This window comes from Ochlerotatus camptorhynchus, unplaced genomic scaffold (assembly GCF_037179485.1).
Source record: "Ochlerotatus camptorhynchus isolate MF236.1 unplaced genomic scaffold, CSIRO-AGI_Acam_v1.1 ptg000129l, whole genome shotgun sequence".
Lineage (NCBI taxonomy): Eukaryota > Metazoa > Arthropoda > Insecta > Diptera > Culicidae > Ochlerotatus > Ochlerotatus camptorhynchus.
Window position 1 is genome coordinate 714,431 of NW_027040619.1, and position 16,050 is coordinate 730,480.

General features: G+C 35.9%; 1 protein-coding gene and 1 long non-coding RNA gene across 2 annotated transcripts; both read right to left on the reverse strand.

The window, feature by feature from the left end:
• Positions 1 to 274: 274 nt before the first annotated feature.
• LOC135700121 (TBC domain-containing protein kinase-like protein) lies at positions 275 to 3,219 on the reverse strand. The gene is made up of 4 exons (XM_065220517.1): positions 2,062 to 3,219; positions 1,201 to 2,003; positions 868 to 1,139; positions 275 to 801 (listed from the first exon to the last, which is right to left on the reverse strand). Exons 1-4 carry the CDS (start codon positions 3,114 to 3,116, stop codon positions 340 to 342), a joined length of 2,592 nt encoding a protein of 863 aa, XP_065076589.1. The 5' UTR covers positions 3,117 to 3,219; the 3' UTR covers positions 275 to 339.
• A 9,700-nt stretch (positions 3,220 to 12,919) lies between these two features.
• On the reverse strand, positions 12,920 to 13,435 carry LOC135700122 (uncharacterized). Its single transcript, XR_010517566.1, has 3 exons — positions 13,240 to 13,435; positions 13,054 to 13,165; positions 12,920 to 12,984 (listed from the first exon to the last, which is right to left on the reverse strand). It is a non-coding gene; the product is annotated as an uncharacterized LOC135700122 (long non-coding RNA).
• Between the last annotated feature and the right edge of the window lie 2,615 nt (positions 13,436 to 16,050).

A 16,050-nucleotide genomic window follows, 5' to 3' on the forward strand; every position in this document is an offset into this window, starting at 1 on the left:
ATGTCCCCTAAGTTTCCACAACATTGGGCCCCTACATAAATTCCGAAAGAAATCAATTTTTGACAATGTTTCACAAGCAACCACAAATATTTAAAAAAAAAAATGAGTAATAGGAGATTTTTATCGATGGGCCCATTCCCTAGGCACGTAAATTTTGAATTTAAAATGTTTAAAACATCTAAATTTGGTTCTCTCTGTCTTGTTCGTTAGCCTCTGGAATTTCTTTCCCAAATGAGCAACATCCGATGGCTTAATAAACACTCGTATAATAATAATAATAAGTAGTTACAATGTATATATCACGTCAAGCCACTCCCCGAAGCAGAAAATTTAACCCACCTACGACTCAACAAAATTAGCAACATTCGGTACGCTCTTGGCCAGCGTATTAATATAATCGAACGTCTGTAGCATCAGCTTATCATCCGTTCGGTACAGAGACTCAAAGCCCCGATTCAGCACGCAAACATAAGGAACGTGGCAGTCGACCAAGAACTTGGCAAAGAGCAGTGCATTCTCGTGCGATGTACTTACGATTACGACGACCTTTCGCCGGAGATAGCGCTCTAGTTTCGGCACATTGAGCGCATTCAAGCGCGGTTCCTTCAACGAAACCGAACTGAACGGAATGTTGACGCTGTTCTCGATGGCCACCTTCTTGTGTTCGAGATTGCTTCGCAGGTCCAGAACACACGCACTGGCCGGCCGGTCCCGCAGCAGCCGGATCAGATCGTACTTGCTGATTCGGGGGTAGAGTTCCGCCTGGACCTCACCGTGGTCTTCGACCGAGTACTTCAGGTCCTGTGGAAGAGCCAATATTTTCGATTAAAGAAATCAAACTTGCAATCAGTCCGTTAATGGTCTTACAAAATCGCTCGGATCCTCCTCGTGCAGGGCGTACTTCCGGTAGGTGATGCTCTTTGGCGTGAATTGGTACATCGATTCGGAATCGTTCACGCAGGTCTCCATCACGATGTCCGGCAGGTCACTGAACAGCAGAATGCACTCATTGAAGCCCGACTTGAGTAGGGTGTTCTTCAGCTGTTTCAGGATGGCAATGCCGATGAACAGCGGGTACGAGTTGTCCCCCAGGATCAGCTTGTCCCATAGGTGGAATATTTTATGCAGCGGAAATACGTCTGAAATTAGATTGGAAGCGAATAAATAGGAAAAGCCTCCAGCCCAAGGCCATACACTTACGACTGAACATGGTCAGGAACCACGGAATGGCGTACAGCTCCGGAATAAAGTTGATGCCATGCAGGTGCTTCGCCAGCTTCGGTTCGTGGAAAAAGATCAACTGGAAAAACTTCACCAAATACTCCTTGATGATCGACGAGTTATCCTTCAGGAAAAATAGATGCAGATACTTCGGAATGAACTTATACAGACTGAGGAAGGCCCGTTCTTCGTTGTTGAAATTCAAATAGAGAAACGGCGCCGTCAGGGAATCCAGCCCCTGCCAGTAGACATACTGCGGATGAGCCGTGACCCAGGCTTTCAGCAGCCTCTTCAGCTTGGCATGCCCCTCCGGTGACGAGAGCAGTTCGTTGTACTGATGACACCGTGGAATGTCCACCTCGATTTGCCGATCCGTCAGAGTTGGACTGCACTTGTCCAGTTTTTCGTATAGCCCATTTTCCACCACACCCAGCAGGCAAGCCCAAACGTGGCCACGGAACGGAGGAGGAATATCCTTGCTAGCGAAGCTCTTCAACAAGTCCTGGGTGTACGGGTAGCCGTGCAGCAGGGTCTTGAGAAGCATGATTCGATGGAATTGGTAAACGGTGTCGCGTTCCCGAATAACCAAAGGGAGATCCGTCTTGAAAAAGGGAGATTCCAGATAGGCATTGGTAGTGTAGATCAGCGGGAGATATTCTTCCTCCGGTATTTTGGAGAAGCGCTCCAGCAGGATGTTAAAGTTAAGAAATATGATACGACTGTCATGCAGGAAACTTTGGCTCTTGGGTGGTGAGATTGACTTTCCGTTCAGAAGGATCAAGCTAGAATTAACAGAAAATTAGAACTCAAAAAAGCAACCACCCATTTTAAAATTCTTACTCAGGCAACGACAAAATCGGGGCCTCACTCTTGATGAGCCCTTCCTTCTTCAGTTCCTGATGAACATCCCCACCAGCTAGCTGCCAGAGGTAGTAAATTTCCGCCAGACTGTCGGAGTGCTTCTCCAACAGTGTCATCCCCACCGGATCGGGTGCCGTAAAACATTCCTCCCTCAGAAAATCAAAAGCCTGATCCTCCAGCAATTCCTTCGCCTGAGGACGCCTCGCAACCGAAACCGTCAGACACACCTCGATGATTCGCCGCAGAGCCGCATCCAATCCCTCGTACAGTTCCATCTTCTTATGCTCCCGCGCTATCTTCTCCAGCACATTCCCGGTATTCACCAAACTAAGCACCTTCCTCGTAATATGGGACACCTTCAAGGTGTCCCACAGCTTACACCCCAGAGCCAACTCCGCCAGAATCATCCCAAGCGACCACACGTCACTCTTGATATTCTCCCTCGATCCCAACAGCACTTCCGGCCCAAGGTACTTCACATTACCAATCGGAAACGACACGTACTTGCCCCCGTACGTCATATAATACAACCCATAGTTGTACAGCTTCACACAAAAAGCCCGACTGATCAGAACATTCACCGGCTCCAAGTTCCGACACATCAACCCATTCCCATTTAGATGGCTCAACGCCCTCAGCACCTGGAATCCAATCCTCAGCAACGTCTCCTGCTTATTATTCTCCCCGATAAAAGTCTCCGTCAGCGGACTTCCCGCATACTCCTGGACGATGATCGTCCGCTCGTGCTTCCCCCGGATCACATCCAAATACTCACAAAGATTCTCGTGCTTCAATGCGTCCCCCCTCAGCAGCTGCGACCGGCCATAGATTCCAATCGAATTGGGAGTCAGCGGAAGTCCATTACTTCCACAGCACTCATCGCTCGGATGGGACTTGGCGAAGAACGTCGACACCGAAATCCGGTAGTTCAGCTTGGCCGGAGCCATTCCGCCCAACGAGTTGCCACGGCAGAAAACGCTGCTGCTACGGTTTTGCTCGCGCTGCTGCTCGCCCGGGGATGTCGTAATACGCATCACCAATCGTCCGGGAATGGCGAAAGACGAATTTTACCGCTACAAAAACACACAAACGGAGAAAACACCCCTTTTTCGATAGGGAAACTACTTTTTCGCAATGTTTACAGTTTTCACACTGGCCACTGATAAGAAAATTTCTGACAGCTGTGTGCGAGGGTCGTTGAACCAATTTTCGGCTCCAACAGAGCGCGACGAGATTGTGCATGCGTATCAAAACAGGATTTGGTCAGAAAGGCCATCAGCATGATTAGGTCAACGGCTAGAACTGCACTGACACGATTACTGGCAAACAGAGTGGCCAGATTATTTTTTTCATTATCGGTACCCACATACAGCGGGCTAGTCGCCCACGGCTCGCCCCCGGACCGCTCGGCGGACGGGGCGGACTTGGGCGACTCGAACCTCGCGGCGCCGCTTGGTCCAAATTTGGTCGCCGGCGCGCCGGGGGCGACCATATTTGCAACATTTGGGCGCCTGAGGCGAAAACGATACCTGTCAAAAAACTGATCGTTTCGGCCATTTTGTCCGCCCCCAGGCGCCCCGGCGCGCTTCCGGTTGTTCACCACCATTTTCTTTTTCAATGGGTTTTAAATTAATAAAAATAAAAACTGTTGAAGCATGAACATGACTTCATCAATAATCTTTATTTATCTTATTCTTATAACTAACATATGTTTTTTTTTTTTTATTAAATAGATCTTAACCTAACAATAATATCTTACAAACTAACCCCATCATGTAACACATCAAAATACACAGGAATTCAAAGACTAGTTCAATGGAACTCAAATCTAGTTCCAAGAACCACTTTGGCCACGTCTGGATACATTCCGGGTGTCCCGGGGGAAGAGGCCAACATCTGATTAGGGTCAAACAAATCATGCGACACATCAAAATACATAAGAATTCAATTTCTGGTTCAATGGAACTCAAATCTAGTTCCAAGAACCACTTTGGCCACATCCGGACATATTCCGGGTGTCCCGGGGGAAGAGGCCAACATCTGATTAGGGTCAAACCCATCATGCGACACATCAAAATATATAAGAATTCAATTTCTGGTTTAATAGAACTCAAATCTAGTTCCAAGAACCACTTTGGCCACATCCGGACATATTCCGGGTGTCCCGGGGGAAGAGGCCAACATCTGATTAGGGTCAAACCCACCATGCGACACATCAAATTACATGAAAATTCAAAGACTAGTTCAATGGAACTCAAATTTAGTTCCTAGAACCACTTTGGCCACATCCGGACATATTCCGGGTGTCGCGGGGGAAGAGGTCAACATCTGATTAGGGTCAAACCCATCATGCGACACATCAAATTACATGAGAATTCATAGACTAGTTCAAAGGAACTCAAATTTAGTAACAGGAACCACTTTGGCCTAATCCGGACACATTCCGGGTGTCCCGGTGGAAGAAGCCATCATCTGATTAAGGTCAAACCCATCATGCGACATATCAAATTACATGAGAATTCAATTTCTGTTTCAATGGAACTCAAATTTAGTTCCTAGAACCACTTTGGCCACATCCGAATAGACAAATACCAACAATATGGGTATTTTTGGGATCGGGGTGACGTAAAAAGGTTCCTGAGCCATTTTGAAATCGAAGATGGTCGCTTCCGGTTTCAGAAAATAGGGAAATACTGTCAAATATCTATCAAAATGGGTATTTTTAAAATCGGGGTGATGTCTAGAGGAAATTGATATTCGACGTCATTTTGAAATCAAATATGGCTGCTTCCAGTTTTAGAAAAATAGGGAAATACGTCAAATATCCATCAATATGGATATTTCTGGAATCAGGGTGACGCCGAGGTCGAGGTTTGAAATGAAAGATAGTGGCTTCCGGTATCAGAAAAAGTGCGAAATACTATAAAATGCCCGTCAATATGGGTATTTTTGGAATTGCAGCGAGGTCTAGAGGTCAAAAATCGATATCCGGCTACAATTTAAAATGGCCGCTTCCGATTTATGAAATGTGGGAAATACTGTACAATACCCATCAATATGAGTATTTTTTTAATCAGGGTTATCTCCAGAGACCGAAATCGATAACGAAAGCCATTTTGAAATCCAAGTTTGTGGCTTCCGGTTTAAGAAAAAGTATCAAATACCCATCATGGGTATTTTCACATCCAACACATTAAACATTTTCGAACAAAATTTTGCTATTGTAATGTTGTTTTGACATCAAGAATTTAAATCGTGTGACATTAGAATCAAACGATTTTGGGATGTTTTTATATGTACAAACAAATTTTTTTCTCGGATGTTTTCAATTGTACCTACAGCTTATAGTTCTCTGATGTTTTCAAATGTATGAAACAGTTCTAACGTACTATGTACTAAACGTTGTTCAGATGTTTTCAAATATGGATGCTTTCTAATGTATTCAGTTGTACAAAATATTAGAATCAGTCATTTTTCAGATGCTTTCAATTGTACCCAAATTTTATTGTTTTCTGAAGTTTTCAACTGTGCAAAACATCAGAATCTAACTTTTTCAAATGCTTTCAACCATACAACACATTAGAATTACAAACATGATTTTGTAAACAGTACACACCATTGTTGTTAGATAACGTTATAGAAATGCATACATAATAGTCATTGCTAAAGCTCCCGTTCCCCACCAGTCAGTTAACTGACCTTAGCTAACCTAATATCATTGTAGCAACTCTCTATGCGGCATTGGAACCATGCCATCAGCGCGCTAAGAGTTATTAGACTACTGACATAGGCGCCAATTCGTGGATGACGAGGCACTAGGTGACGTTACAGCGAGCTTGACGATTGTTGTATCATTTTTGAACGAACTACCAGACAATGATGCCTAGTGTTTACATGATCAAGTTTCCAAATTTACAGGGCCACCCACATTAGATCCGGATCTGACGCAATGCGGTAAAGCGGCAGCTAAATATATTGTCTAACTGTAAAATTTACGTCAATGCAACGCAAGAGGATCTAATGAGGGTTACCCTTAAGGTCTGTGGCAGAGTGAAAACTAGGGGTCGCGTAAAATTTTAGTGAAATACCCCAATCATTTATATACTTTATCAAAACACAAATGCTCCGTCCATGTGTCGAACCACAAAGGAAACTCGTCTGTTGGTGGTGATTGATGACTTCCTTGGTTGCTTTGGTGGTGTCATGCCTTCCTTCGAAAAGAAGCACAGCCATGGGTCCTGGCCATTGAGTTGATGAGTCCAGGTGTTCAGTTGCCTCCCTGGCGTTAGTGGTTGCCACTCGGTTGCAGAACATAGACCGATAGAAAATAAACAAGAAAATAAAGCCGAATTGAAGATTTTTCCAAGGATTTTGAAGTAAAAATTAAGATGAGCGGTTGAAAAAGGGGAAATAAGTAAAACACAGCTTTTAAAGTCTAATGAGCTAAGACTAGAGAATGCTAGAGAAACTGTGAAAGACTATCAAAGCAAACTATGTACCTAGATCCAAATCTTTTCAGAAAACTTATCAATACGCATAGTTTGAACCGATGTATAAACATCATGCAGACATTGTTGACTTTGAAATGTCTATGAGCCAGGGCCGAACCCAATGACTCCAGGACAGCGGCATAACGGTACAGCGGTAAATGTACATTTTCAGGAAAGTTCGAATAACTGCTAGAACAGGGTAGTTCTATAAACATCAGAAAATTGCGGGATTTAATTTAATTTAAGTTAATAATTATTCTGAAGACCTACTGCTGAACAGAAATTCAAACGATGTCCTTTTGATATTCTTTGAATAGGCCAAATTGATCAGGTATTATTCTGAGAACCTAAAACTGATCAATAATTCAATTGAAACTTTTCGGATATTACTACAAGAGATCATAATAAGCAGGATTTTTTTCGAAGACCTAGAACTGATCAGAAATTCAAATAAAGTAGTTTCGAAAATATTCGAAGTGGTCAGGTGGATAAGGATTAGATATTAAAATCTTGAGATATTCTTCGAAGAGGTCAGGAATTATTCTGAGGACCAACATCTGATCAAAAATCGAATTGAAGTCGTTTAAAAATTGCTTCAGAACGCAGAATAATCTGAAATTGTTTTGAAGATGTTACACAGAAAAAAAAGTTGTTGAATATTACATCCAAACTGCTGCAACCAGGTCAATCCATCGGTTGTGTAATATAACGTTGTACGATGTACATCGATTTTGCGAACTAAATTACATCCATTGATGTAATATTGTATCTGTTTTTTGCTATTACATCATTATTTCATACTTCAGCTCGAATTACATTGATCGATATTACATTTTTTTTGCTGTGTACTACACCGAAGGTCGTAGATCTTCAGAGAAATTAGCAGAACTTTAGGGAAATTAAAAAAAAAAACTTCATGGAAGTTTAAAAAACTTCAGGGAAGCTTAAAAAACTTCAAGGAAGTTTTAAAAAACTTCAGGTAAGTTAAAAAAAACTTCAGGGAAGTTCAAAAATCTTCAGGTAAGTTCTGAAATCTTTAGATAAATCAAAAGAAAATCAGGGAAGTTCGTAGAACTTCTGAGTAATTTACAGAACTACAGCAATGTTTGTCGTCGTTTAGAGAAATAATCAGTACTTTAGGGATGTTCACAGATCTTCAGGGAAGTTTGAAGATCTTCAGAGAAATTAACAGAACCACAGTGATGTTCGTAAATTTAAGATAATTTTTTAGTTCCTTAGGGAAATTAATAGAACAGAATTTCAGAGAAGTTCGCAGAACTTTAGATAAACTCACAGAACTTCAGGGAATATCACATAAATTTAAAGATCCTCGTACATCTTAAGAGTTATTTTCAGTACTTCAGGGCAGTTCACAGAGCTTTAGGCAAATTGGCAGAACTTCAGGGAAAAATACTGAATTTCAGGGAAGTTTGTTGATCCTCAGAGAAATTTGCAGAACTTAAAGGAGATCTTCAGATAAATTTTTATAGCTTCAGAAAAAATTACAGAAATTCAGGAAGTTTTGTAGACTTTCAGAGAAATTTTTAGTGCTTCAGGGTACTTCGAAGATCTTCAGAGAAATTCTCAGAATTTCTGGGAATACACAGAACTTCAGGGAAATTCGAAGATCGTCAAACTGAACTTTAACTTAACTTAAGCATTAACATAACTTAATTTGAACATAACTTTAACTTAATTTTAACTTAGCTTTCACATAACTTGACCTTGAACATTACTTTAACTTTAGCTTAACTTAAACATAACTTGAGCATAACATAACATAACTTTAACTTATCTTCAATATAGCTTTAAAATACGTTAACTTAACATTAACTTTAGCTTAACTTTAACCTAGCTTTAACTTAACTTTAACTAAGCGTTAACTTAACTATAACTTAACTATAACTTAACTATTACTTAACTTTAACTTAACTTTAACTTAACTTTAACTTAACTTTAACTTAACTTTAACTTAACTTTAACTTAAATTTAACTTAACTTTAACTTAACTTTAACTTAACTTTAACTTAACTTTAACTTAACTTTAACTTAACTTTAACTTAACTTTAACTTAAATTTAACTTAACTTTAACTTAACTTTCATTTAACTTTAACTTAACTTTAACTTAACTTTAACTTAACTTTAACTTAACTTTAACTTAACTTTAACTTAACTTTAACTTAACTTTAACTTAACTTTAACTTAACTTTAACTTAACTTTAACTTAACTTTAACTTAACTTTAACTTAACTTTAACTTAACTTTAACTTAACTTTAACTTAACTTTAACTTAACTTTAACTTAACTTTAACTTAACTTTAACTTAACTTTAACTTAACTTTAACTTAACTTTAACTTAACTTTAACTTAACTTTAACTTAACTTTAACTTAACTTTAACTTAACTTTAACTTAACTTTAACTTAACTTTAACTTAACTTTAACTTAACTTTAACTTAACTTTAATTTAACTTTAACTTAACTTTAACTTAACTTTAACTTAGCTTAACTTTAACTTAACTTTAACTTAACTTTAACTTAACTTTAACTTAACTTTAACTTAACTTTAACTTAACTTTAACTTAACTTTAACTTAACTTTAACTTAACTTTAACTTAACTTTAACTTAACTTTAACTTAACTTTAACTTAACTTTAACTTAACTTTAACTTAACTTTAACTTAACTTTAACTTAACTTTAACTTAACTTTAACTTAACTTTAACTTAACTTTAACTTAACTTTAACTTAACTTTAACTTAACTTTAACTTAACTTTAACTTAACTTTAACTTAACTTTAACTTAACTTTAACTTAACTTTAACTTAACTTTAACTTAACTTTAACTTAACTTTAACTTAACTTTAACTTAACTTTAACTTAACTTAACTTAAACTTAACTTAAACTTAACTTTAACTTAACTTTAACTTAACTTTAACTTAACTTTAACTTAACTTTAACTTAACTTTAACTTAACTTTAACTTAACTTTAACTTAACTTTAACTTAACTTTAACTTAACTTTAACTTAACTTTAAATTAACTTTAACTTAACTTTAACTTAACTTTAACTTAACTTTAATGTAACTTTAACTTAACCTTAACTCAACTTTAACTTAACTTTAACTTAACTTTAACTTCACTTTAACATAACTTTAACTTAACTTAACCTTAACTTTAACTTAACTTTAACATAACATTAATTTAATGTTAACTTAACTTTAACATAACTTTAACCTAACATTAACTTAACTTAGCTTAAGCATTAATATAACTCTCACATAATTTTGACATAACTTTAACTTAATTTTAACTGAGCTTTCACATAGCTTTACCTTGAACATTACTTTAATTATAAAATTATTTTAATTTTAGCTTCACTCTAACGTAACTATAACTTAACTTACACTTAACTTTAACAAAACATTAACTTATTTGTTTACTTAAACATTACTTTAACCTAATTTTAACTTAACTTCAACACAACCTTAAATAAATTTAAACTTAAATTTAACATATCATTAACTTAACTTTAATCTAACATTAACTTAACATATCTTTAACTTAACTTTAATTTTATAATAACTTTAACCTAACTTTAACATAACTTTAAACTAACTTGAACTAAACTTTAATATAACCTTAAATTAATTTTAACTAAAATTTACCATAAATTTAACCTAAGATTAACTTAACTGTAATTAACTTTAAATTATATCTAAAATTTAAAATAACTTTAACATTAACATAGCTTGAACTTAACTGTAACCTAACATTAATTAAATAGATCTTTAACTTAACTTTAACTTTATAATAACTTTAACTTAACTTGAACTAAACTTTAACACAACCTCAAATTAATTTTAACTCAAACTTAACATAACTTTAACCTAACATTAACTTAACTTTAAATTTTATCTTAAATTTAAAATAACTTTAACATTAACATAACTTGAACTTAACTATAACCTAATATTAACTTAACTTATCTTTAACATAACTTTAACATAACCTTAACGTAATTTTAACTTAAATTCAACATAACTGTATCCTAACATTAACTGAACTTCAACTTAACTTAGCAGAAACATAACTCTAATTTAATTTTGACATAACTTTAACTTAATTTTAACTAAGCGTTCCCATAACTGTACCTTGAATATAACTTTAATTTTAAAATGATTTTAACTTTAACTTTAACTTAAACTTAACTTTAAGTTAATTTATACTTTAACATAACATAATATAACATTAACTAAACTCTAACATAACTTTAACTTAACGTTAATTTAACTTTAACTTAACTTTAAATTACCTATACCAGAGCTTTAACTTAAGTTTAACATAACTTTAACTTTAAAATAACTTAAACTTAACTTTAACACAAATTTAACTTTAAAATAACTTAAACTTAACTTTAACTTTAAATTAAATTGAACTTAACGTTAACTTAAACTTAACTTTCAGTTAACTTAAACTTTAACATAATATTAGCAAAACTTTAACTTAAACTTAACCAAATATAACATAAATTTAATTTATTTTTAGCTTAACTTTAACTTACCTATACCATAACTTTAACTTAAGTTTAACATAACTTTAACTATAAAATTACTTTAACTTAACTTTAACACAACTTTAACATAACTTTAACTTACCTTTAACATTAATTAAACTTAACTTTAACTTTAAAATAACTTGAACTTAACTTTAAATTTAAAATAACTTAAACTTAACTTTAACTTTAAAATAACTTTAAGTTAACTTTAACTTTACTTGAACCTAACTTAAGCAAAACTTTAACATAAATTTTACCAAATTTAACATAAATTTAAGTTATTTTTAGCATAACTTTAACTTTAGGATAGCTTTAACTTACCAATAACACAACTTTAACTTAAGTTTAACATAACTTTAACTTGAAAATTACTTTAACTTACCTTTAACATAACTTTAACTTAACTTTAACTTAACTTTAACTTACCTTCAACATAACTGTAACTTAACTTAAACTTTAAAATAACTTAAACTTAACTTTAACTTTAAAATGACCTAAACTTAACTTTAACTTAAAAATAACTTAAACCTTTAACTTTAAAATAACTAAAACTTAACTGTAACCTTACTTGAACATAATTTTAGCAAAACTTTAACTTAAATGTAACCAAATTTAACAAAAATTTAATTTATTTTTTGACATTACTTTAACTTTAAGAAAACTTTAACTTACATATAAGATAACTTTAACTTAAGTTTAACATAACTTTAACTTGAAAATTACTTTAACTTACCTTTAACATAACTTTAACTTAACTTTAACTTAACTTTAACTTAACTTAACTTTAACTAAACTTCAACATAAAATTAATATAATTGTAACTTAATTTTAGCATAACTTTAACCTAACATTTACTTAACTTTAACTTAACTTTAAATTTTAACTTAAATTTAACATTACTTTAACTTAACTTTAACTCTAACATAACTTTAACTAAACTTTAACATAACCTTAACGTAATTTTAACTTAAATTTAACATAACTTTAACCTAACATTAACTGAACCTTAATTTACCTTAACCATAAACATAACTCTAACTTAATTTTAACCTAAATTTAACTTAATTTTACCTTCGCTTTCACATAACTTTACTTTGAACATAACTTTAACTTAACTTTACTTGAACAAACATAACTTAAACTTAACTTTTACTCTAACTTAACTTTTACTCTTACTTAACTTTTACTTTAACTTATCTTTAAGATAACTTTTTCATAACTTTAACATAACGTTAACATAACTTAAATGAACTTTAACTTTAACTAAACTTTAACTAAATTTCAACTCAAGCCGAACTTTTACTTAACTTTAACTTAAATTTAGTTTTTGCATACTTAATTTAATTTAACTTAAAAATAACTTTAACTTTTACTTATTTTTAATAAAACCTTACTTTACCTTAAACATAGACATCGGGATCCGGCATCGGCATGCGTTGCATCAGCGGATTCCTCCAGCGGCTCAATTTTGGGAACTAATTACTTCAAAATTGATCCACTGGAGAGGACTTTAATTTTTTTATTTAAAAGCAATTTACTTACCTTGAGTATGAACTGGAAAGATGTCTGTTCCCTTCGTTGGTCCCGTCGGAAGACCATTCAATCCCGTAGATGGTCACTGGAGACCAATTTCGCAGCCCGGATAATCGGAGCAAGCAGCCGGCTGAAAAAAATTATTTACAAAAATTATCATTGTTTTGGTTTTTATTTCATTTAAAAAGCAATTTACTTACCTTGAGTATGAAGCAGAAAGATGTCTCTTCCTTTCGTTGGTCCTGTCGGAAGACCATTTTGATCCCAAAGATGGCCATCGGAGACCAATTTTGCAGCCCGGATAATCGGAGCAAGCAGCCGGCTGAAAAAAAATATTTACAAAAATTAACATTGTTTTGGTTTTTATTTCATTTAAAAGCAATTTACTTACCTTGAGTATGAAGTAGAAAGATTGCTCTTCCCTTCGGTGGTCCCGTCGGAAGACTATTCGACCCCAAAGATGACCATCGGAGGCCAATTTTGCGGACCAGATAATCCGCCGGCTGAAAAAAAAATGAGGTACAAAAATTAACAACATTGTTTTGATTGTTTTGTTAATTTAAAGCATTTTACTTACCTTGAGTATGAACTGGCAAGATGTATCGTCGGACCATCGGACCAATCCGGAAGATGGCCATCTGAGGCCAATTTTGCGACCCGGATAAAAAAAAACCAGCACCTGCCACGAACGAAATGAAAACATGGCTGACCGCTTAGTCAGCCGACGCAAAAAAAATCGCAAAAAAATGGCTAAGTTTCATCCGCCATTTGGTAGCCCGGCGCATGAAATTACTCTAGCGGGGCGAGTAGCCCTTCGTCCGCATCTCGGAGCGCCATTTGGTAGCCCGGCGGATGAAATTACTCTAGCGGGGCGAGTCGCCCTTCGTCCGCATCCCGGAGCGCCATTTGGTAGCCCGGCGGATGAAATTACTCTAGCGGGGCGAGTCGCCCTTCGTCCGCATCCCGGACAAAGGGCGAACGATCAGTCTTCAAGTCGCTCAATGTCAAATGACGTCACTTTTTCGCCGGCAATTCGTGTGGGTAGCTTCTCAAAGCTTTTATCGGTAATTATCGGTAGGTCGACTTAAGAAGGCTTTCCCGATACTTGAAACTTTTGCGGGGGGGGGGGGGGATGTCTCTGCTCCAGAACAATACACTGTCCTTCAGTTCTTCTGCTTTAAACGTGGCTAAATCATTTTTTCTAATTATAGCGAAATGGCTGTAATGTCGGCCTAAGTGCTCCTAATTTGGGCCCATATATAAATTCAGCAATCGACTACATTTTCAATAGCGACCAAAAATATCCATTAGTACTGTCCCAATGACGCGTTCATTTAGATAAAATTTATAAATAGCAGATTTTTAGCGACGGGCCCAATCTTAGATCCATAGAGCCATTTCCCCTAATCTAAAAATCTGTGATTCTCGGTAGGAAAAGTAAAAAATCGGTAGTTTTGAACCTTTCGTCTGTGAATCGGTAGGCACCCCGAAAATCGGTAGGACTACCGATAAATCGGTAGGTCTGGCCACCCTGCTGGCAAAGTCCCATTTGCGAGTAAAACATAACCCCGACAAAATCGACAGTGAGCATTTAAATTGGCCAATGTCGCATCATTCTCAAACGGAGAAAAACTAGTTTGAAATTATGATAGTTTTTAAAAAATATAAATGCAGTTTAGCAGAGATTTCTTTCGACGATTGGTTTTTAAATGATGCGATTAATGATCATGTAAAATCCATTCAAATAAATGTTACCAACCTAACAATGGAAAAATGTTCATTAGGGCTAATAAAAAAATACCATAACCGAATGATAACCCAAATCATTGAACTATTCCACAAATGGTTTGGATGATACCCCGAACACGTCGTTAAGCAAATTAACCATACCATTTTATTAGGGAATGCATTAGGTATAGGAAAAACGTCACGATAGGACGGGGAGGGGGTAATTTTTTGCTCGATTTAGCGTGACATAATTAATGCATGGGCCCTTAAGAGATCGAGATGTTGGATTATCTAGTCGTCTGATAAACGAGAGCTGGATTAGCGGGGGTTACTGTACTGTATTTTGCAGTTAAAACTGAACTCTTTAAAAATGTGGAATCAATAAAAGTGTGCGTTGACGATATATCAAGTTTTCCACGCCCGGTAATGGCAGCCTGTTTTTATGAATAAATGTATCTTTAAAGGCCCAAGCGGCAACGGCAGTGGAAAAGCCCGATCTGAGTAAGCCAATTTGTCGGATTGAAAACTTGTTGGAACCAAATCGACTTCGGTTAGGCATCTTGATGTCATTAGTGACAACTGTCAAACTTTTGGTTTCCGTTCCGCTTCCGCCCACATTGCGTTTGGGCCTTAACATAAAGAGGAAGAGGAGACATTAGGGGGACTTTTATGAACCAATTTTCTGTAAAACATGAATCTATTTTCTTGTATATGGACAGTCGACTGCGTCGCCCATAATAAAATAGTTTTTGCACGGTCGTTTCCGCGAGGGAAGAAGAACGCGTCGCAGACAAAAAGAAGCCAGTTGTCTCCCCTTTCTCTTAGCTTGAACTGTGCTTTTTGACACTAACTTGGGGATCAGATTTTCACCCCTCCCGTTCCCTCTCCCAGGAACATAGAAAAATGGAACAACATACGCCATCCAGTTATGCAAGCTCCAACTCGGATTAACTTTTAATGCTGTCCCTGTTTGAATTAGCTGCAAAATGTTTGTTTAGAGTCGTGTTGATTGACGTTGACATTAAGGCAGCCGGACATAATTGACCGGGATTTAATCCGAGGATGAAGAGATTCGGTCTTTCTGGAACTCAGAGGAACGACACGGGAACTTAACGAACAGAAACAGTGTTATTCTCGGTTTTATTAAAACAAAAAGAATATACCAGTGCTAACATTTCAAAGGGGCGTAATTGCTTTTGTAAACAATGGCTTTAGCTATCAATTTATCACAAATAAAAGCCCATCCGTCCAAAATTACAATGCTAGCTGGTAAAGGAAACATTCCTCTACCTGCAGGTGTCATTAATTTTCATGAGTAAGCTTTTATTCACGAGAAATCGACGGCTAAAACCATTATTTACAAATGCAATTACGCCCCTTTGAAATGTTGAAACTGATACGTCTACCATTATTTATGGCTTGTTGCTGAGTGATCACAGGCTTCTTCTATTACAACCCCTCTCGATCGTTTAATCCTACACAGCAAAAAAAATGTAATATCGATCAACGTAATTCAAGCTGATGTATGAAATAATGATGTAATAGCAAAAAGCAGATACAATATTACATCAATGGATGTAATTTTGTTCGCAAAATCGATGTACATCATACAATGTGATATTACACAACCGATGGATCGACCTGGTTGCAGCAGTTTCGA